Below are 23,849 nucleotides of genomic sequence, written 5' to 3'. Positions count from 1 at the left end.
GACCCGCCTCAGCCCCTAAAGCAAAAGCATACTATTAAAATTGCTGTGTAAAAGCCACTTTTAAAATCGCTTTAGACAGTCTGTGTTAAGACACCTAAGTGCCACTTCAGAAGCGCTTCTGTGCCACATTTAGTTTAAATTTGCATCTTTTGCCAAATTTACATTGCAAAGTGATGCCTTTGTCTTGCAGCAGAGGAACACCATTGAAAATGATCTGCCTGTAAGAGATACAGTTTATTCAGAAAATGTAAGTGTTGGATCATGTAATTTTTTTTATTTTATGAAACAATACAAAACAAAGTTGTAATATTAACAAGGAAACACAGTAGAAACGTGATGTCATATCTGAGCTTTCAGGTAGTGCTCATAATTGGCCCGCAGGAGGAACTCAAAGTACGGCTTTGATTTCAGACTCTCCAGCTCGTCTTCCTGCAGGAGATCCTTCACGTCAGGCAGGTACGACTGCAGAGAAACACCTGTGTGCACAAACACGAATACGCACTGTAAATTCTGCACCGCATGTACTAAAGCAGGGCTCTTCATGCTTTGGATGTCAGATACTTCATATCTGCTATAATCAAACCTTAAATAAGCCCTAAACCATCTGTAGCCGCGTTTCCGTTACAGATCTGCGCAAAACTTTTGCGAGATTTTCTAAATGTCGATAGCAAACTATTGTGAAATGACGGCGTTTCCATTAACCGATGTTATGCGACTAAAGCGTAATGTTTTCCTCTCGCGATAAGTCATTCCAAACATCATGGCAATGGATGCTGGTAGGTTTATGTATATATCCCAGCAACCTCACTAGCCATTATTTTTAATGGATATTTTTAAATTATCTAAGCTTTAATGGCAAGGAAAGCCACTTATACTTGGGAGCGGCACATATGACACATATGTGTTTCTCCCTCATTTCTGCTTCAAGGTCTTGATAAACTGTGGCATTTCTTTGTTGTTTAGGATCCAGTATTCCTGTGATTCTTTAGTCTTTTATGAGTTTAATAAAGAACTCTGTCTCATCTTCTGTCCAAACATACCGCGTCATCTTTTTTTGGAAATATGCTCATTTTACAACTCCCCCAGAGTTAAACAGTTGAGTTTTACCGTTTTCGAATCCATTCAGCCGATCTCCGGGTCTGGCAGTACCACTTTTAGCATAGCTTAGCATAGATCATTGAATCGGACAAGACCATTAGCATCTCTCTCAAAAAAATGACCAAAGAGTTTCGATATTTTTCCTATTTAAAACTTGACTCCTTTGTAGTTACATCGTGTACTAAGACCGACGGAAAATGAAAAGTTGCGATTTTCTAGGCTGATATGGCTAGGAACTATACTCTCATTCCTGCGTAATAATCAAGAAACTTTGCTGCCGTACCATGAGTCCAGCAGGCGTAATGATATGACGCAGTGCCTGAAAATAGTCCCCAGCTCGGTAACTTCCAACGTGACCGGGACTAAGTTTGTCTAACCTATTAGACCTATTTTCAGGCGCTGCGTCATATCATTACATCTGCTGGTATATACATCTGGTCAGATGCTAATGGTCTTGTCCGATTCAATGATCTATGCTAAGCTATGCTAAAAGTGGTACCGCCAGACCCGGAGATTGGCTGAATGGATTCGAAAACGGTAAAACTCAACTGTTTAACTCTGGGGAGTTGTAAAATGAGCCTATTTCCAAAAAAAGTGGAGTATCCCTTTAAAGAATGATCGACTGTTACGTACATCAGACCTGTAAATGCAAAAAATGCAAAAAAAAACCTCCATTAGAGTTTTGCGAAAAACTCCTTTTTCAAATTGCCTGAAAAACCACCTCATGCGGGCGTAAAAAAATATGGGAGTTTTTGCTAAATTGATGTGTTTCCATTGGGCGTATTTTCAATTCGCAATTTCAATTTGCGCAATTTGAAGGGTAATAGAAACGTGGCTACTGATATAACAAGAGTCGTCACCATACCTTCTTGAATGAGTTTCTGTAGGATCTTGATGAAAGTGCTGTCTCTGGCTGCTTCTAGAGGATCGTCATTATCATCAGAAGATGACCAACTGCAATCAAGAAATTAATCAGTGAGTCAATGCAAGACCATGAGGCGGCGTTCACATATTCTTGAAAATGCAAAATATCAGATTCGAGTGTGAACAGATCTCGATCCCAAACTGACCCACATGGCAAGAAGTAAACACAGAGGTTATTGGAGTCAGCATTTATGTGTTGACTTATAAGGGAATGTGACACGGACGCCAGGGAATTAGGAGGATGGAGATGAGAGCAAAGTTTTTCTCATACTACTCATACACTCTACACTGAGTGTAACAGCTCACCGTCCCTCCACTGACTGACTTCACTGCCATCTTCCATATTCACCAAGTGACCAAAGAACTACCGGTATGTAAAATCTTTGGAGGAGTGTAAAACATCTGACCTGTCTCGAATTTAGTACCACATATGGAAGTGGCCCAAATCAAGAGTCAAAAATGTGGTTTGTGCAGTTTAAACGGTCATAAAAAAGCAGATCTGAGTCTCATATGAGCAAAAAAAGCAAACAAAGTGGGATTTAGGCAACTTTAGGATGAGTCAAGTAAACTCAAACATTCACCCACACGTATCTCATTTCAGTGAGTTTTATGATGCTCACCTCTCCTTCCAGTCTTTCTTTAAGGCTTTACTGAAGATCTCTCGTTTCAGGGCGTCAATATCAACCAGATCCTTCTACAGATGATGAAAGCATGTAAGAAACACACGCTTCTGAAAGTAACTTCTATTTAAATGCTGTCTGTTATGTATTTACAGATACCTCCTCCAAGTACTCCAGCAGATCCAGAGCTTTCTTAAAGTCGTACTCGTTGGCGCCGCGGTTCTCGTCGCAGATGTACAGCTGGAGGAAGAGAGAGAAACGAGGTTGAGGAAGCCTGAAGGAATTACAGCGTGGTACAGCGTGTGTTTTACTCACAGTAATGAGGTTATGAGGGCTCAGCAGAGGCATGCTGTCTGGGTTCAGCTGCTTCTCGTCCAGCAGCTGTTTAGGAAGAGTCTCCTGATGAAGCAGAAACCGCTCCTGCTCCACTATATCTACACCAACACAACACAGTAATTTCAGAAAAGTTTTTTGCCGAATATGATAACCATTAGGCCGGACGTACTAAGCAAAAACTACATGTCTGTCTCTACACAAGGAGGAGAAAATACAAAGAGCCGTGCATCATTTGCTCCTCGTTTAGTTGATGTACTAACACTAAAAATGCATATCAAGAAGAGAAAATATATATGCAATCCATTTTATATGGACTAAAGCAGGTTTAAAAGTCACCATGAAATCAAAATTATTTTATTTTATTAATGGAATATTGCAGTATTTATTATAAATGAATTATTTGTGCACATTATTTTATTTTTTTTATTCATGTGCCTTATAATCTTTCATCAAAATAACTTCCCCTTCCTCTCCTGAGGGCGGGGTCACCTGTCATTCACATGAGATCCACCAATAGCAAACCACAACCATCCAATCAATTCCCCATGAACAAAATCAAGCCCCGCCCTGCATTTGTTCTTGTTTGAGAAGCCGTTTCACTCAGATATACGTCACAATAGTAAAGAACAGACTCTCTCAACTTCTGTTTCATGCAGTTTTCTGAACGCATATGAAGGCACATGACTGACCGGTGAGCTGTCGGCGGTGAACGGCTTCAGGCATGTCTGACGCGAGAGCCGTGAGTTTGCTGAGGGCCAGCAGGGTCTTCTTCTTGCTGAAGTATCGTGTCTCTGTGTTGGCCTGACTGTACAAGGTACGATGGGCCTGTCGTGAAGAAAAAGCATTTTTAACACTTTAAGTGTCAGGTGTATATATATATATATATATATATATATATATATATATATATATATATATATATATATATATATATATATATATATATATATATATATATATATACACACACACAGTCAAACCTAAATTTATTCAGACACCTTCAAAATTTCTCACATTATCAGTTTATTCGCTATAGTTTAGAAAATGGTAATAAATTATGACAAGAACTCAGAGTTATTAAATCAGTTGATATTTCTCTGGTTTTGTCCATCCTTCTGTTAGACTGTCTCACAAATGAATTATGTTGAATATCTGTCAGCTGTTAAATTTAACTACACAATTAAATAATACCAGTTTAGCTCAACCAATGACCAAGCAATGCTTCATTTCGTTCTGTCTGTGTGTAAAAAGTTTGCATTAGCAATTAAAGAAAAAACACTTCAGCAAAACATGGTCAGCTCAAAGTGTCTGAATAATTTTTGGTCCCAAATTTGTATAAATTTTAATGGTAGTCACTGATGAAGAATTTTTGGGTATAATATTTACTTTATTTTGCTATCCTCACTTGCATAAATGAACTATAGTGTCCTGCACCCACTAGTACCACTAATTGGGGTCTGAATCATTTTTGGTTTGACTGTATATGTGTGTGTGTGTGTGTGTGTGTGTGTAATAAGTGCCATCTGAAATTTTCTTCTAGAATGATAATTTTTATCAAGCTCGTATATTTAAGTTCAGTAATTTCACTTAAATGACAATTAATAGGTCATTTTCATCGCCATTTAAGTTAAATTACTGAATTTAAATAAATATACAAGCTTGACAAAAATGATAATCTGTAAGAAAATTTTAGATGCCACTTAGAGGCTTTTGCATCTGAACTCTTCATTTATATTATACACATATACACATATATATATATATATATATATATATATATAGATATATATAGATAGATATAGATATATATATATAGATAGATAAATAAATAAATAAAGAGGTGCTCTTACTCTCTGATAGTCTTGCACATGTATGTCATGCAGCCAGCTGAGGTGATCGTGAGCCTGCAGGAAACTGGCCAGCTGATGGTGTGTTGCGATTGGCTGAGACAGCAGCTTCCCCCTCTTGCCTTTCTCCATGTACCAGCGGAACAGGAAGTCAGCGAAGTTCTACAGGGAACAGAGAGGACTGTGGGTAAATGCATTTGGCACAGGCTCTTTAATCTAACACAAGGACAGTTCTACAAATATTTTTATATTGTGCACTAGCCAAAAGCTACTTCAACTACACTATATAAACACATCTTCTGATAATACACTAATGTTCAAAAGTTTGTTCAATGTTTCTGAAAGCAGTTTCTTCTGCTCACCAAGGCTGCATTAATTTGATCAAATACACAGTAAAAACCATAATATAGTTAAATATTACTACAATTTATAAAGTTTGTTCAATATATTGCTTAATCAAACTTAATACAATTTTCAGCATCATTACTCCAGTCTTCAGTGTCACATGATCCTTCAGAAATCGCTCTAATATGATGATTTGATGCTCAAGAAACATTTATGATTATTATCAGTGTTGAAAACAGTTTCATGTTTCTGTGGAAACCAGGATACATTTTTTCCAGGATTCTTTGATGAATAGAAAGTTCAAAAGAACAGCTTTTTATTTGGAATAGAAATCTTTTGTAACATCATAAATGTCTTTACTGTCACTTGATGATCCCAAACTTCTGAGCAGTGATGCATCATGTGTTTGGGTTTGTTACCTGATCAGCGAATTTGACCATGTACTGCTGCAGTCGACTCTGGTTGTCCGTCCGCTCGCACAACTGCACCAGTATGTCAAAGTCACAGTATTTCTCCGCCAGCGCTGCGACCCACTGATGCTGACCCAACTCCACTGAGAGAATCACACACAACACACACACGCATTAATCATACAATCTGGCCATTTAAACAGGAAAAGACCATCTGGCCGACAGGTGAACCGACCAATCCCAAAATCACTCACAGAGAGGTGCGAGCAGCTCGGAGCGCTTCTGCGTGTACTCGTTCTCCAGCGCGTCGTAGCGCTCCTGTTGTCCGGCGCGGCGGAGAGACGTCAGCTGAGCCACGTACCCGCTCAACAGAGAGTCCAGCAGCGCCACCAGCTGCTCGCTCAGGACGGCGCGCAGCTCTGCGTCAGCGTGAGGATACGCCGCGTGCAGGATCAGCTCGTGCTGCCGAGTGATGACGCCCCGAACCCCACCGACTCCTCCTGAGGCTGAGAGGATAATTATAATAATTTGTTACATTTATATAGCGCTTTCCCAGGTACTCTTGAATGCTTTGAATGATGGGACGGCAGCCATACTGCGCCAGAACGCCCACCACACACCAGCTTACTGGTGGAGAGGAGACAGTGATGAAGCCAATCAGTAAATATGGGGATGATTAGGAGGCCATGATGGACAGAGGCCACTGGGCAAATATGGCCAGGATGCCGGGGTTAAACCCCTACTCTTTTTCCGAAGAACATCCTGGGATTTTGAATGACCACAGAGAGGAAGATGGACAAGCTATGACATCCATGTAGATGGAGAGCTGCTTTAGTATTTGTAACATAAAAAGCACAGGAAGTGCTTTCAGTGGTGTGTGTGTGTACCTGTCCATGGGATGTACTCGGGCTCAGGGCTGCAGTTCTCTGGTCCTCTGTACAGAGATGCTTTGGATTCTCTGTACTGTGCTGCTGCTTGAAGCATTTCCTACCACACAAAACACGATGATTACTCATTTTAACAAACTCAGGGACCGGGAAGATGATGTGCAAAATATTCTCTTGGACCTCGTGAGTTTTTGTAGCTTTAAGTTCATGTATATACTGTTTTCAACATCATTTTTGCAGCATCATAATGTTTGAAAACACCTGTGGCTTCTAAGCGCGCACAAAATACATTTCGTGCAAACGTATGCTACATGAATCCGGACAGATTTGAAAACAGCATTTTCGTTTCAAAATGCTCTCAGTCCACATTAGCGTTTTCCAAAAGTTTCTCATCCACACCGAGACGTCGGAAACCGCTAAATTCTCCTTACAGCGCATGCGTAAACCCTTATAAACGCTCACTGAGATGATATAGACAGAAAGAAGACATAATCAAGTTATCACGCAATTCTTCTGACAGGATCATTTTATTTAGCTGATATCTCATTCACTGATGTGTCCAGGTCTCACTCACCATCATATGTTTGGTCTAAATCGCGACTGCTCTCATGTTTTGCCGCCGAAAAGCAAATGCAAGTGAATTTCTGTCGTCTTTACCGGACTGTGATATGAAGAGTGTGCAAAGTAACTTATTTTAGCAACTGTGTGAAAGTGAACAGCACTTAACAGGCACAATACCGGTATAAACATGAATATCAATGGGCTCAATATGCATCACATGACTAAACATGCGTACCTCAGTTTTCACAGTCCAACGCGAAAACTGCGTTTTCAAAAAGCTTTGTTTTCGTGGCTAAAACAGTGTGGACAGAAGGCCAAAATGGAGAGAAAAAGATGCGTTTTCAAACGAAAAGGTATTAATGTGGACAAGGCCTCAGATTTTCTCTCTTTAAAGTACTTAGATATGTTGGACCTGGCACACTGATTTGACTGCATGATTTAATGAAGAGGTGAAAAAAATCTGGGCACCTTGACAATGTTATTGACGTTGAGGACGACCTCGGCCCACCTGGCGGCATCCGGATGCTCTTTTAAAGCTTTTTCCTCCTCATCCAACAGACACTCAAAGATGGAGGAGATCTGAGACACCTGGAGGGACACATATGAGATAAATACGTGTTCTTCGTTGGAGTTTCGATGAACGCGGGGCTGAAGTCTCGCACCTCTCTGAAGAACACGTCTGCGGGCGTGAGGTTGGCTGATATCTCGGTGTTGTTCTTCTTCAGGGCTGACAGGATGGCTGTGTTCAACAGCTCGGGATGCTTGGCATGATGGTTCTTCAGCACGATGGCGGCCGAGAGCTTCTCTGCATGTTCGCATAGCAAGAGTCGCGTGGCCATCGGGGACAAGCGCACTGTTGTGGAAGTGAGGCGGTCTAGAAGACCTGTCTGTAGAGCAGACGGAGAGAAAAAACACTGCTGAAAGCTGTGTGAGGGATGGAAGGTGTCTCACAGATTGTGTGTGTGTGTGTGTTGAGGAACCTGAAGCAGGAAGTCCATGAGGCAGCGGTGAGCTTTCATCTTATCCTCCAACTGATGCAGCAGGATCAGTGACGTCAGTGTAAATCCAGCGCCCTCTACAGGACAAAACACACAATCGTTTACACACTGACCAGGGTCCAAATTTAACAAATGTAACCCTTGGATTTACCTTCTTAAATTTAACTTAGAAGTTTGTCTTTTAAAATCCATGTGACAACACATGTGAGCAATACCCTCCAAAAAGATTTTGTGACAGGTGTATTTTGACCAGAAATTATCTCATGAATTTATAGACAAACAAAAAAGCCAAATAGTTAATAAATAAATAATTCCACTCAACAAAACAATTTTTATATATATATATATATATATATATATATATATATATATATATATATATACATATACACACAGTATATATAATTTACTTTTTGAATTATTATTTACCTGATTATTATTTAATGAAAAAAATGGTTGGCAAGAATTATTTATGGTTTGGACGGTAAAGATTTTCGGACGGTTGCGGTGAACTAATTTATCGGGCCAAACTGAAGGGCTGTGTCCCCATCTCTCACCGTCAGGAACAGACTCAGCCCAGCGGGGGTCACACGCAGGGTAGTCGTCCACCAGATCCAGGTCAATCTGGGTCACAATGGCATCCAGCTCGGCAGCTCCCTCTCCATCGCTGGGGAAGAGGTCGTCCACCATGCTCTGAGCACCAATCAGATCGTGCCTGCAGTTCAAACCACAGCGAATGATCTGTGAGCTACAGTCACTGGACAGAAGCGTCTGTGACATCATGAAGGAAACTCACCGGCAGAACTGGAGGAAAGCTTGCTTCAGCAGTTTAGTTTTGTCCTCCTGTGCCACCATGTCTATTTTGGGTGGCGTCTCTAACGGAGTGCCCTGAAAAGATGAAAAATATACATATCTAATTTACTGTAATAATACATTTTGAATACACACACACACTAGAGCTGCACGATTCTGGTTAAATTGAGAATCATGATATTATTTGTTTCAAATAAAGATCACGATTCTCCCACTATTCTGAACAGAACAGACATCTAAACAAAATAGCATGTAATTTCCTAGAGATTCTGACAAAATGTTAATTGCTGCGGTCTATTTAAAATGTTTAATTAATCTGAATTAATTTAAAAAATGGGTTGAATGAATGATTCAACGACTCAATCATATATACTTCACTTGTTTCATTACTGAATGAATCTGCATTTTCAAACGAATCTCCTGAATCAATGATTCAATGAGAAATACATTTTTTAACAGTCACTTGTCGCCACCTACTGGTGTAACGATGTAATTAATACAATTGTTATTTGAAGCATCAAGTTACTTTCAAAAGGTGATTTACTCTATTTTGATCGCTAATGTAGACATCAGTGTTTATATCCGAACTATAAACTTATATCCCAGTAATTCTGTGATACTTCGAGTCATTTAGGAATAAGATTGTGTGAGTTTGAATTGAGGTTGTGATCGTTTAACGATTAATCATGCAGCTCTAACACACACACACGCACATATATATAATATTATGCACGCTTTAAGTAAATTGACTCCAGACCTCAGGTCCAGGTCCAGCCACTGAGGTGCAGAGCGAATCCTCCATGGTCTCGGGCAGGATGGAAGCGCTTTCTCTGGCTAAAATGGCAACCAGTCCACTGTTCTGAGAGAAAAACACCGGCAGACCGGCACACACCCCGCCGCCACGGATCCGGTCACCTGGAGAACAGAGCGAGATCAACTACAGGAGGAAGACTAGCTTCTTCGTTTGGTCTGGCAGTCCGACGGATGTACCTGGAGAGTTGAAGGAGATCTTCTCCTCTGCAAGACCTCCGCGTCCCGCTCCAGTGCTGCAGGCGAACACCAGCTCCTCGTTATAGAGGTACGCAGCGGGACTCGACGGCTCGGGCAACACCAAACGTGTCTTCTGCAGCTCGTCCTCGCTCTGACGGACAACACCGGTACAGAATTCATTCAGTTGTATTCCGTTCTCATGACTTTAAAGGAGTAGTTCACTTCAGAAATCAAATTTCCTTATAATTTCATCCGAGATGTTGGTGTCTTTCTTTCTTCAGTCAAAAAGAAATGAAGGTTTTTGAGGAAAACATTCCAGGATTTTTCTCCATATAGTGGACTTCATATGTGGGTCCAACAGTTTGAAGGTCCAAATTGCAGTTTCAATGCAGCTTCAAAGTCTCTACACGATCCGAGTCGAGGAATAAGGGTCTTATCTAGCCAAACCATCGGCCGTTTTATAAAAAAATGTATATACTTTTTTAACCACAAATGCTCGTCTTGCACTAGCTGTGATGCACCACATATTACGTAATCACGTTGAACGATCACATGTGACGCAGACGGAAGTACCGACCTAGTGTTTACAAAGCGAATGTGCGAAGACTAGGTCAAATGCCATTTACAAAATAAATAAATAAAAGGTAAAACAACAATGTCAGACCATTTTGAAGTTGGAGGAGAAACCCCACATTTTTTAACCGGAACACGCGCGACCTTTCAAGGTGATTACGTAATATGTGGCGCATCACAGCAAGTGCAAGATGAGCATTTGTGGTTAAAAAGTATAGAAATGTTTATTTTTTTTAAGAAAATGGCCGATGGTTTGGCTAGATTAGACCTTTATTCCTCGGCTGGGATCGTGTAGAGGACTTTGAAACTGCAATTTGGACCCTCAACCAGTTGGACCCCATATAAGTCCACTATATGGAGAAAAATCCTGGTATGTTTTCCTCAAAAACCTTCATTTCTTTTCGACTGCAGAAAGACACGAACATCTTGGATGATGTGGGGGTGAGTAAATTATCAAGTGAACTACTCCTTTAATTCAAGAAGCGCTCAGTCAACACATTCAGCTGATTGATGGTTGAACGGTGTACCTGGAAGGGTGGGTTGTATCTGGTGACCTCCACAGTGAGCAGGTCTGGGGAGGGCGCTGCGTTTTCTGCAAGAGTGACCAGACAGAAATACGCCACGCAAGGAGTGTCGCCCGGATGCCATGCTGCCGCCAACACCACCGGCCCCGCGCTGAGAAACACAGAGCATCAGCTGTTGACGTACTGTATGTGCGCATTAGTTTCATTTGAACATTATATTCAGCACTCACTTGCTGTACTGCATGTCCAGATAAGAGACATTCACTCCTTTCTTGATCTCGGAGTAGTTGCTTTCTGAGTCCTAGAAGACAAGTAAATCATATTATTACACCTATATATGTAATTTCATAGGAAGACTAAATGCTTTATTCAGCAATGATGCACTAAATTGATCAAAAGTGATAAAAAAATATATATATTTCAAAAAAATTCTGTTCTTTATAACTTTCTATATTCAAAGAATCCTGAAAAACTTTAGCAGTTTCAACAAAAATATGAAGCTAAATGTGATGACTATTTTCAACATTGATAATAAAATGTTTCTTGAGCATCAAATCATCATATTAGAGTGATTTCTGAAGGATCATGTGACACTGAAGACTGGAGTAATGATGCTGAAAATTCAGCTTTGATCACTTATCATTTTATCATATATTCACATAGAAAACAGTCATTTGAAACTGTAATATTATTTCACAAAATACAATATCATCAGTCATCACATATAGCACATTTCTATAGAATTCTAAAAGCTACCGATAAATGTCTCTGACCCAGATGGCGTCGGTGATGCTGTCTGAGATGATCTGATTGGTGCTCCAGCTCAACACCTGCGTCTCACTGTTCTCATCCACCTCCCATTTACTGAGGCCACACGAGCTGAGGGAGTACAGGCCGCCGGTCTCCTTCGCCCACAACACACTGAACACCTGAGCAGAGAAACATCCCGTCACCGCTTGAGCAAATCAAAGGCAGGATCTGGATCTAACGGTACTGATCTAACGGTACTGACGGTGAGGTCGGCCGGCTGGCCGCGGATGCCGAACAGGCTGGAGACTCTGCGCCCGATCCCCGACAGCATCCCCTGGCCCTGCTGAACCGGCCTCTGGTGCAGTTTACCGGAGGAGTCCGGGGCGAGCCGGAGCAGGTGCCCGCGGTACGATGACACGATGAAACTACCGCCCTGAAAGAGCAAGAGGAACAAATCATGGAAGAAGAGAAACGAAAATAAAAGTCCTATAATAAAAGTAAAGGATATTATACAAACACGATCCCCACAAACAAGTGTGTGTGTGTGTATATATATATATATATATATATATATATATATATATATATATATATATATATAAACTAGGGGTGTCACAATATATCGCAATACAAAAATGCATCAATATGTATTGTGTACAGAGTTTTTAGTGTCAGTACTACATTAAACTACTATATATAATGTTGAATATAATGTATAGTAATGCAATGGGGGAATATTTGTGGGTCCTGATGATGCTAAATATCTTATGTTACCAGTATAAAGTGGCCTACATTATTTTAAATATATCTAGTCAGTGACCGAGTGCAATATTCGTCTAAAATAATTCTGTATTTTCAGCTTCAGAATCATGAACGTTTTTATTCTGGTGTCTCTATTGTCCTGTGCTTTGGGTTTCCAGCACCAAGTCCAAGATATTCATTTACACCCACAATGTAATATCAAATTTAGTTTTCTTTTGTTAACCTTTTACCATATGTCTTGGAGTATCGCAATAATATTGTATCGTGAGTTCAGTATCGTGATACGTATCGAATCGTGACATGAGGGTCTCGTTACACCCCTAATATACATATATATATATAAAATGTATGTATGTGTGTGTGTGTGTGTGCACGCGCACTTTGAGATCACACACAATATTTTTATTGTATTTATGAACAATATGGACCTCTTACACTGCCTGATTGCCCACCTTAACAGCTGCAGTGTAGTTGCACAAGTGTCCACCCAGGTCCAGAGAGATCTCAGTGTAAGTCCCCTCGTGAGCCAGACTGGGCCAGAACCGGGCCGAGCCGTCCGGAGACACGGCCAAAGCGCTGACGGACTGTGAAAAACACATTAGCACAGAGTTGCATCATAGGGTTTAAAACACACTTTATATTCAGTAATATTATGGATTTGACTGCACTGACACTATCAGTTAAGAACAAACCTTGAAGCCACCAAGAAATCAAAATGGACAATTCTTGCCATTTTAGGGAATATTGCAGAATTATGTGCAATCAAAATAATTCCCCTCCCTGATGATGCGTTTACTGGCGTGAGGGCGGGGTCACCTGTCACTCACATGAGATCAGCCAATAGCAAACCACAACCATCCAATCAATCCCCACAGACAAAATCAAGCCCCGCCCTACATTTGTTCTCGTTCGAGAAGCCGTTTCACTCGGATATACGTCACAATAGGGAAGAAAAGACTCTTGCAACCCTGACACAATTATTGAACTATTATTAATCTCCTGTGGTAACGTTGTGCGAGATCTCACCTGTATGGTTGCATGATCGAGCGGACCGGAGGAATTGATGGAGATGAGATCAGCGCTGTACGCAAACTCACTGGACGGCAGCTGGAGGTCTTTACACACTGACAGCTACAATCACAGCAAACTCATAGAGTTCATGCAAACTGTCATGGCAGCAAATTCAGCACCAAACAATAGTGTCTCTTTCTGACCTTTGCCACAGACGTCTGAGACACTTTCCAGACGACCAGATGCTCTCCACAAACCATCCACGCCCAACCGGACGCCTCCACCTTCACAGAGATCTGATCGTCCACTGCAACAGACACAATATCATACATCAAGAAGCCTCTGAACCAATATTAACAATGAATCTGCGTTCAAAACCTAGTGATCTGCCTTGGTCCAGTGCCTAAAATGCCACCCAAGTAGACAGATTGCCAGGTTTTGAGACACAGGTCTAGGTAAAGTTAAAAAAAACACCAATCTTTACCATCAGCCATGGTCAAGGCCTCCATGACTTTGACAGGTAGAGATGATCCGAAAGTCTGAACGTCAAAATTACACGAATCAACAACGGCATGACTCTGAACTCGCGTGGGAGTAGATCTGGAGAAAGAAGAGAGATGCTCTCACAAATCAGCTCAAAAACAAATGCAAACTTTTTTTGTACATTATGGAAACTGCTGGTCATATTCAGTTTTAATTGAAGAAAAAAACTATCGCAACTGGATATTGAATATGTTTGTATTTATGTATTTTTAAATGTTTCGCAATCATAAACGTGCCGTGAATCTAGGCTAATTTGCTAGTTGCTGGTCACTGTGTAGTTTCTAAAAAACAGACTGAAACTTGAATATGAACAATAATTAAATGATATATACATGAGTATGAATAATACTATGCAGATAATTACTAATAATTGAAAGAATTTATTTATTTGCAGAATTTAAAGATTTAATGCATTACAAAACTCTGTTATAACAAAAAAAGTGCAGTGATGGTATCACATGATAATACCATGGTAAGTCGATATATATATATATTTGTATGTATATATCATATATAGACACACACACATATATATATACATACTATGATACTTAATGATTACCATATTTATGTACTACAGTGTTTAACGTTACATGATAATCCAATATGTCACACGAGAATATATAGATACCTTTTTGTGGGAGAATATTTTCAGAGAAATGTTTGAATGGTTTCTCAAGGTTCTTGTTCAGATTTACACGTACACAACGCAATCGCTCAGTGTGTTTACTGTGTTTTACCTGGCCGTGACAGCGGAGCGGCGTGGAGAGAACAGATGCCCGGGCTGGACGCCGCTCACACTCCTCCGACCCCCGGTGCGAGGCGCCTGTCTGCGGCCTGAGCTCGGTGTGCCGCGGGGAGTGAACATACTGGACCCACGATCTGTTTACCAGGGACAGAAACTCATTCAAAGGCAACGAAACGCGATAAACTTTGGAAAAACCTTTTACCGCGCGCTCACTACAGTCAAGCGCACACAATATGCGTCATTCAAACGCGCATGCGCTCCTGAATGTGTGTGGTTGAGAAATGAAACTGATCCTGGGTCAGCGTTTCAGCACAATTATATGTGAGGTTGTGTAGTTTCACTTCACTCTAAAACAGTTTTAGCTTTTTATTGAAATTCAAATATGCAAAATATTAAACTGGAGCATATTATAATAACTCCAATGTGTCTGCACCAAAATGAGTCAATCTCAGCATGGTATTAAATATAATTTCTCATTTATTTCTGTACTTTATACTACAGTGAAACATATCTCTCCTTTTTCAATCTCCATGGATGCGCATGTGTCCTTGCTCTAGTTGGAGATTAATATTTTGTAAATAAGGTGGTAAATTGTGTATTTTTAGTCAAAGCACTCGCGTTGTTTCATAAAATTGAGGTTAAAAAGCTCGAGTCACAGGGATTACTATAATGATGTCTTTACTACCTATCTGGGGCTTGAAAGTGGTAACGTTAGTTGCGTAGCCTGTCAGTGGAGCGACAGAAAGCTCTAAGATTTCATCAAGAAAATATCTTCATTTGTGTTCCGAGGATGAACGAAAGTTTTACAAGTTTGGAACAACAGTAATTAATGACAGAATTTTCATTTTTGGGTGAACTGTCCCTTTAAAAAAACCTTTCAGTTCCTTAAAGTAGTTTTTATCGGGTCGACGCGCTAGAGGGCGCTGTGCAGCGCGTGCGATCTCCGCCCGCCGTCAGTAGTGCACGCGCAGAAGAAGAGGGCGCGCGACCAATGGAGCGGCGGTGGAGAGTTGCGGTCTTCTCCTGATCACCTCATCTATGGCTTAAACGAGGACTTTTCTCTAGGACTGTCGTATACGGAATATGCAGTAGGTGTTGAAAATGTTTACCAAACTGTAAAGCACATATAAACCGGAATGACTTAGGTGTAGTTGAGATTATAGTGTGCAGAAGTGTGATGATGAGCTCAGTGATTGAGGCCGCGCGTAAATTTGGACATGCAGGATTTATTATATTTATAAATCTTATCTAAGGATAACCAATGAATTGACATGTGGTTTGGCTTGTCCGCTCACCTCCCATTGACTTAACGTTACCAGTAAAGTAACCAGCTGTGAATGGCTGTGTCACAACATCTTAACGAGCTGTCTGTCTACACAGCCTTTTGAGGCATTATAGTCCTAAAGCGCCTCTGATCTTTTTGTTTTTTTTAAATCAAATAGAATGTTCGAATATGCCTATGATACGCAAGACATTCGATCGAAAGATTGATTGATTCGAATGTATGAACGCGCCGCGCAAAGTAACCGAATGTTCGAACGCGCTTATGATGAACAAAAATGAATCGAACGTTCACATCGAATGTTAAAACACGTATGATGCATTCAAATCGAATCAGATATTCACGCATACTTATTATTCTCTAAAATTCAGTAAAATATTCGATATTATTTATGATTCTCTAACATCAAATCAGATATTCAGACAAGGTTATGATTCCCTAGAATCATATCAAATGTTCGAGGATGCTCATGATTCCCTAAAATTGAATCATATATTTGAGTGTGTATGATGCTCTTATATCAAGTCAAATATTCAAGCGTGCTTATGTTTCTCTAAAATCAAATCATATTTGAGCATGCATGTTTATGATTCATTAAAATGTAACCAAATATTCAAGCATGTTTATGATGCCCTGAAGTCGAATCAAACATTCACATTGATATGATTCCCACTGATGTGTTTCGTGAATAATGTGAATTCACGCATTACTCTGCATGTTGTCATTTTTCTCATTGCACGGCCTGCAGTGAGTGGCTGTTGTGACCGCAGATGATGAATGTATATGTGATGATCTCTCTTCAGGAGATGAAGCGGGTCCGGACGGAGCAGATCCAGTACGCGGTGACCCAGTACCTGAAGAGGAGACAGTACACAGACACCGATGGCTCTCTGAAGGGGGCCAAACTCTCCCAGTCCGCGGAGGAGATGGCTGCCAGTCTGACGGGTGACTGAACTTAAATAAACCCTGAATAATAGTAATAGCTAGTGGCGGGCAGATCGAGGCTTCGTGGAACACTGAGACAGATGTGTCGAGGCTTCGAAACAATCACCCCTAGTGGTCAGGACAGTGTAAATGCAACAAAAACTCAGGCCAAACATGCATAAAACACCTTTTACAAATCAAATGCAATTATCTAATCATCTAAAGATCATCAAGTGTCTGTTCTTTTATCAACTGTCAGGGTTTGTTTTGTTTGTTCTATGAATGGCTCAGCTAAACTGGCCAATTAGAGACTTTTAACTACCATTATTATACTAATGTCTAATTAAAACGTCTACAAATGTATAAAACTGATCAGAGATCAGGTAAAACCCACAGACACTTGTTCATTGGTTCTCAGTGACTCCTCATAGTTCATGGTTTGACAGATATCATCATCGCCCCTTAAAATTTCGAAGTGTTTTGAAACAGTTATGAAGCCTCATCATGTGACTCTGGCAATTTGATACACGCTTCGAACCATTGATTCGGAAACAAAAGATTCGTAAAGGTTTCATGAAGCGGTGTTTTGAATTTGCCGTCACTAGTGATAGCGAAGCTCATCTCCACCGTTTCTCTCTCTTCCTGTCGTGTGCAGTTCAGACGGAGTCGAGCTGCGCGAATGTGGTGTCCGCCGCCCCGTGTCAGTCTGACCCGCAGCAGTACGAGACCCAGTTCTCCAGACTGCGCTCCTTCCTGCTGGGTGAGACATGATGAGACGCACACAATGCTTTAATCCACAGGGGGGGGGGAGCGCTCTGGTTTTAACAACCATTCTCTGTGTCTCAGAGGCCGAAGCACCGTTAGTGAAGGAGGTGAGCGGCGTCTTGTTTCCGCTCTTCCTCTACCTGCACCTGGACATGGCGCGATGTGGCCTGAAGGGGGCGGTAGACTCGTTCTACGGGCGCTTCCACTCGCTCTTCCAGCAGGACCCTGAGCAGAAAGCCATCGTGGACCTGCTACGAGGAGCCCTCACACTGCAGGTCCGTTGGTTTTACTATTAAAAAGTGTGGTTTAGTTGTTAAAGTCCCTCTGTAGTCAATCATTTTATTCCTTAAAACTCATCTTTGTTCACCAAAATGACACTTCTAGATGTTTCCCTTCTTAATGCCTTAAAATAGCTTGAATGTAACTCTACACCCTTGCCTCGTTTAGTATACGCGGTATTATGAATATGCAAATGAGCCCCGCCTCCACTCACTCGCACAGCTCAGAGATCCGCTCGTTGACGATCACACGTTGATCTGATTGGTTACAAGGTAGTTTGTGACGTCAGAAACACCAGCGATTTCAAAGCGTGTTTTTGAGACTGTCTTTGGTTCACTGCAGTTTTAAGGAGAAAATACTCAGCAATGGTGTCGACTTATGAATTTACACATGATTTGTCTTTAAGCATATTAAAAACACCACATAGACATATAAACAACATTAAAAGCTTGATTTTCACCAAAGGGTGACTTTAACAGTTCACTTAGTTTGCATGCATTTTGTTGCTTTCTACACTTTCTGTGTTTTGCTGCTAAATTATAAACAAACAAAACAATTAATTAGACAATCCACATTGGAAATGGGTCAAGTAGAGCACATTGCATGCAGTATTTCAAGCCGGAAGGGAAGTTGTCATGCTGGAGCCTTTTCTTTTGTCTTCCAGGATGTGACCTCAAACCCTAAACTCTGCTCCCTCCTGGATCACAAGTACGTGGTGCACCTGACGGATCAAGCGTACAGTTACCTACTGCGATACCTGCAGAGCGATGACAACAGCGCCATCTGCTGGGTGCTCAGCACTCATGTGAAGGTATGAGCAGCACAAAACACTGCCTGACAGGAAGTGCTCAAACAAACCAAGATGTATCAGAGCCCGTCTACGGAGAGCCTGCCCACTCCCTATTAAGTCCTATTGTACCGAATGTTGGTTGTAGTTCCACCAGAGTTCCACTGGGGGCGATCGCCCATGAGTGCAGAATGAATGGGAGTCTATGGGGCTAGACGGCTAAATGTGTCTCTTTCACCCGATTGCCGTTAAGAAATCTCAGATTTGATTGCAGGTTTTGCAAGTTCAACATGGGTTATAAGTCGAAAGTTGAATGAACGAGTACTTATGTCTTTTCGATATCTAACAGGTTGAGTTGTTGTTGCCCATAACACGCTAGCATTCTGCTAATCAACGCTGATTGGTCAGTGAAGGACTGATTACGACCAGAGATACCGCTTGATGGCATCGTGGCATCCGAAGCGGGACCAGAAACAAACAAAACAAAAACTCTTCTAGCACGTGTATTTACCTGTGTCAACTGTGTTGTCGATGCCTCAAGAGAAAAGAAAGTGCAGAGCGCGAAAGCACCAGAGTGAGTGAAGGATTGCCGTAAAGCAGTATCTCTGGTCGTACATGTGTATGACGTCATTGACGCTTTAAAAGACTTTTTAAAGCAAATAAGTGTATCTAACACCCAGCAATGTGTAATTTCTTTGCATCTCCTTTCAAATACAATATTCAAATTACTAGACAAAAAATTATATCCTGAGAAAAGTGGATTTTGATGGGTATACTGCCATAGACCTCCATTCATTCTGCACTCGTCCTGTGAGCGCCCTCATGTGGAGCCAGAGTGGAACTGCAACCATTTCAGAAGCCGGAAGTGTACTGAGAGTGAAACTTCTTGCCTTATTAGACATTCTCTGGATGTATTCAGACACCTTCGTCATTTCTCACATTATCACAGTTTATTCGCTATAGTTTAGAAAATGGTAATGAAATATGACAAGAACTCAGAGTTGATATTTCTCTGATTTTGTCCATCCTTCTGTTAGACTGTCTCACAAATGAATTATGTTGAATATCTGTCAGCTGTTAAATTTAACTACACAATTAAGTAATACCAGTTTAGCTCAACCAATCACCAAGCAATGCTTCATTTTGTTCAGTCTGTGTGTTAAAAGGTTGCATTAGCAATTAAAGAAAAAACACTTCGGCAAAACATGGTCAGCTCAAAGTGTCTGAATAATATTTGGTCCCAAATTTGTATAGATTTTACAGGTATGAAGAATTTTTTGCTATAATATGTCACAGTTTACTTTATTTTGCTATCCTGCACCCACTAGTAAAAAAAAAGAAAAATATATCTGGTGTCTGAATAATTTTTGGTTTGACTGTACAGTATTTGGGCTCATGCCTGTGTTTTCTCAGGTGGAGGTGACGGCATCGCGACGAACCGACTACCAGCTGTACGGCGCAGGGATCGGAGCGGGAAACACCACCTCCACTCCCTCTTCCTCCACGACATGGGCCGCCCTGGATGGGTCTGAGGGGGCGGAGCCTGTGGAGGTCACGGCGGGGTTACCGCAGAACGAGGCGGCGCTGGAAACGCTGCAGGACTGCATAAAGCGCGTGCGAGAAGGTCCGCCGTCGCTCACCACCGTCTGCTTCTACGCGTTCCAGCACACGGATCAGCTGCTCAACACGGCCGAGGTGTCGGCGGACAGCCGTCTGCTAGCGGCGGGCTTCGATAACTCTGCCGTCAAGCTGTGGAGTCTGCGGGCCAGGAAGCTGAAGGCCGGGCCTCACTGGGCCGATGTGTCCCGAATAAGACTCGCCTGTGACGTGCTGGAGGAGGAGGTGAGTGACAGCTGTCAATCGCTCGTTTTGGCGAGCTGATGGTGTGTTCATTCATAGCATCAGCATGTGCACATCTAATCAAGTTCAAGTTGGTTTGTTTCTTGAGCACAATTAAAAACCAAAGACCAAAGTGCTGTACAGCAATAGAAATAAAAATACACAGAAATTGAGGGGGGGGGGGGTAAGTTAAAGGGTAATTTACGAGACACATCCTTGGATCCATTAGCGCCTGCACTAAGCCATTCGGCTGATATCTCTAAATAAGCTCTAACTTTAATAATGTTCGACCAAGGGAAAAAAGCTTCTTATCAGGTCAATAACGATAACATTAAAAATGACCGTATATTGTCCGATACTGATATGGTGGCCGATATATCATGCGTCCCTAACCTTAAGTCATTGACATGTATTTTTGTTTCCAATCAGGCAGATGACGAGGACGCCTCGGGCAGCGAGATAAAGACCCTGCGCGCTCACAGCGGCCCGGTGTATCGCACGGCGTTCCTGACGGACGGCTCCGGCCTGCTGTCCTGCTCGGAGGACTCCACCGTGCGCTTCTGGGATCTGACCAGCTTCACGAACACCGTCCTGTACCGCGGCCACGTGTACCCCGTGTGGGACGTGGACGTCAGTCCCTGCAGCCTGTACTTCTCCACGGCGTCCCACGACCGCACCGCGCGCCTCTGGAGCTTCGCGCGCACGTACCCGCTCCGCGTGTACGCCGGACACCTCTCTGACGTCGACTGCGTCAAATTCCACCCCAACTCCAATTACGTGGCGACGGGTTCGACGGATAAAACCGTGCGCCTGTGGAGCACCCAGCAGGGGGCGTCAGTGAGGCTGTTCACCGGGCATCGCGGCCCCGTGCTCTCGCTAGCGTTCTCGCCCAACGGGAAGTACCTGGCGTCGGCCGGAGAGGACCAGAGACTGAAGCTGTGGGACCTGGCGTCCGGGAGCCTGTTTAAAGACCTGCGCGGTCACACCGACAGCATCACCAGCCTGTCCTTCAGTCAGGACAGCAGTTTGGTGGCCTCCGCCTCCATGGACAACTCTGTGCGCGTGTGGGACATCCGTAACGCACACGGCTCCGCCCCCACCGACGGCTCCAGCAACGAGCTGATTGGACAATACACCGGGAGCACTAGCAATATCCTCAATGTGCAGTTCATGGCATGCAACCTGCTGCTGGTGACGGGCACTGCGCTGGAGAAACAGGAGCAATGAGGGAGCGTCACTCTCAGCAAAACATGTCCAGGGCATATTTCACCTCAAAATCACATCAATTATATTTTGTGCAAGTAAAATGACACCTTTTAGCACCATTTAAACATTGCACCATGACAAACTCATTCCCAAGTTATCATAGTTGTAATGCAAGGTGAGATATTCAAATGGTTAAGTGTTTATGATGGTGTAATTTAAGTAAATAATCGAGCTCATAGCCCTCATTACTTTATATATGTATATATATAATGTATAATATAATACAATAATTGTGAATTCATTTTACTGAAAAATTCTGCTATTATTTATAAGTTCATAACAATTCACTGTATTTTTCTAATCTTTGTTAAAGCACAACAAATACTACCTTGATGTGTAAATATTTATTATTATTATTAATAATATTACAATGAGAATTTGGTTGGCAAACGTGTTTGAATAGTCACAATCTTAATGATACTAAGAGGCTTCAAAATATATTTTCTTTTTCTTGTGAAATATGTCCCGGACATGTTCATGGACAGGTCTAGTGAGATTCTCCCTTGTGTGTTTTCCTTCATTTTTGGTTCTGATGTCTGTTAAAGGGATACTCCACTTTTTTTTGGAAATAGGCTCATTTTACAACTCCCCCAGAGTTAAACAGTTGAGTTTTACCGTTTTCGAATCCATTCAGCCGATCTCCGGGTCTGGCGGTACCACTTTTAGCATAGCTTAGCATAGATCATTGAATCGGACAAGACCATTAGCATCTCTCTCAAAAAAATGACCAAAGAGTTTCGATATTTTTCCTATTTAAAACTTGACTCCTTTGTAGTTACATCGTGTACTAAGACCGACGGAAAATGTAAAGTTGCGATTTTCTAGGCTGATATGGCTAGGACCTATACTCTCATTCCTGCGTAATAATCAAGAAACTTTGCTGCGTACCATGAGTCCAGCAGGTGTAATGATATTACGCAGCGCCTGAAAATAGGTCTAATAGGTTAGACAAACTTAGTCCCGGTCACGTTGGAAGTTACTGAGTTGGGGACTATTTTCAGGCGCTGCGTCATATCATTACGCCTGCTGGACTCATGGTACGGCAGCAAAGTTTCTTGATTATTACGCAGGAATGAGAGTATAGTTCCTAGCCATATCAGCCTAGAAAATAGGAAAAATATCGAAACTCTTTGGTCATTTTTTTGAGAGAGATGCTAATGGTCCTGTCCGATTCAATGATCTATGCTAAGCTATGCTAAAAGTGGTACCGCCAGACCCGGAGATCGGCTGAATGGATTCGAAAACGGTAAAACTCAACTGTTTAACTCTGGGGGAGGTGTAAAATGAGCCTATTTCCAAAAAAAGTGGAGTATCCCTTTAATGCCTCTTGAGGTCAGAGGTGCATCCTGCTGTTTTCATATAGATGTAAATATTAGACAAGTTAGGTTATTATTTCCATGTCTGGATTTTTCAGCTCAGCCAATTTCCGTTGTGATATTGCTGTTTTGTTGATGGCCCATGTTTATAAAGGTAATTCTGGAAGAACATTCAACTGGATCTTCACCATGAAGCCAGACAAACAGGATTCATTCTACTTGATCAATCCCTGTATCCTTGTTTTTGTTTCACATGGCATTTGTTTCACTTGTTATAGTTTAACATGGCATCTACCCAGAGTATGTTCCCTACAGATTGAGTTTACCAAGTTTTCTCATTAAAGGCAAGTTGAGAATAGTTTTGCTACAACAAAATAAAAACTTCCCTATGAAGGTTAAAAAAACAAAACAAGATTAATTTACACGCCAGTTTTGTTTGTTGTTGCCTGTTGAACAGAGTAACTCATGGATGAATGATGTGTCTCATTGAATCTGGTTTCGCAGTTATGCAGGTGGTTCTGTATGAAGTCGAGTTCCTCCGTCTCCAGCACTATCTTTTTGTGTCCCTGGTGGTCAACAACACAATCATGGGATGTTTGTCTGGAACTGCGAAGACAAAAAAAAAAAAAAAAGACTTTTGTATCTGATTTG

General features: G+C 41.7%; 2 protein-coding genes across 2 annotated transcripts; one reads left to right on the top strand and one right to left on the bottom strand.

Annotated features, from left to right (window-relative positions):
• Positions 1–221: 221 nt before the first annotated feature.
• On the bottom strand, positions 222–15,000 carry nup133 (nucleoporin 133). The gene is made up of 26 exons (XM_084402074.1): positions 14,733–15,000; positions 13,934–14,049; positions 13,653–13,756; positions 13,465–13,569; positions 12,891–13,022; positions 11,939–12,109; positions 11,700–11,855; positions 11,157–11,227; positions 10,930–11,077; positions 9,830–9,980; positions 9,597–9,754; positions 8,823–8,914; positions 8,584–8,741; positions 8,009–8,103; positions 7,691–7,915; positions 7,497–7,616; positions 6,468–6,567; positions 5,835–6,086; positions 5,590–5,723; positions 4,829–4,987; positions 3,668–3,803; positions 2,958–3,076; positions 2,802–2,882; positions 2,643–2,716; positions 1,964–2,052; positions 222–476 (listed from the first exon to the last, which is right to left on the bottom strand). Exons 1-26 carry the CDS (start codon positions 14,858–14,860, stop codon positions 340–342), a joined length of 3,411 nt encoding a protein of 1,136 aa, XP_084258200.1. The 5' UTR covers positions 14,861–15,000; the 3' UTR covers positions 222–339.
• A 695-nt stretch (positions 15,001–15,695) lies between these two features.
• On the top strand, positions 15,696–21,993 carry taf5l (TAF5-like RNA polymerase II, p300/CBP-associated factor (PCAF)-associated factor). Its single transcript, XM_084397230.1, has 7 exons — positions 15,696–15,828; positions 16,826–16,967; positions 17,602–17,706; positions 17,793–17,986; positions 18,655–18,801; positions 20,191–20,619; positions 21,046–21,993. Exons 2-7 carry the CDS (start codon positions 16,829–16,831, stop codon positions 21,841–21,843), a joined length of 1,812 nt encoding a protein of 603 aa, XP_084253356.1. The 5' UTR covers positions 15,696–15,828; positions 16,826–16,828; the 3' UTR covers positions 21,844–21,993.
• The last annotated feature ends 1,856 nt before the right edge of the window (positions 21,994–23,849 follow it).

The sequence above is a fragment of the Rutilus rutilus genome, assembly GCF_951802725.1.
Source record: "Rutilus rutilus genome assembly, chromosome: 2".
NCBI lineage: Eukaryota > Metazoa > Chordata > Actinopteri > Cypriniformes > Leuciscidae > Rutilus > Rutilus rutilus.
This window is presented reverse-complemented; position numbering and strand designations above follow the sequence as displayed.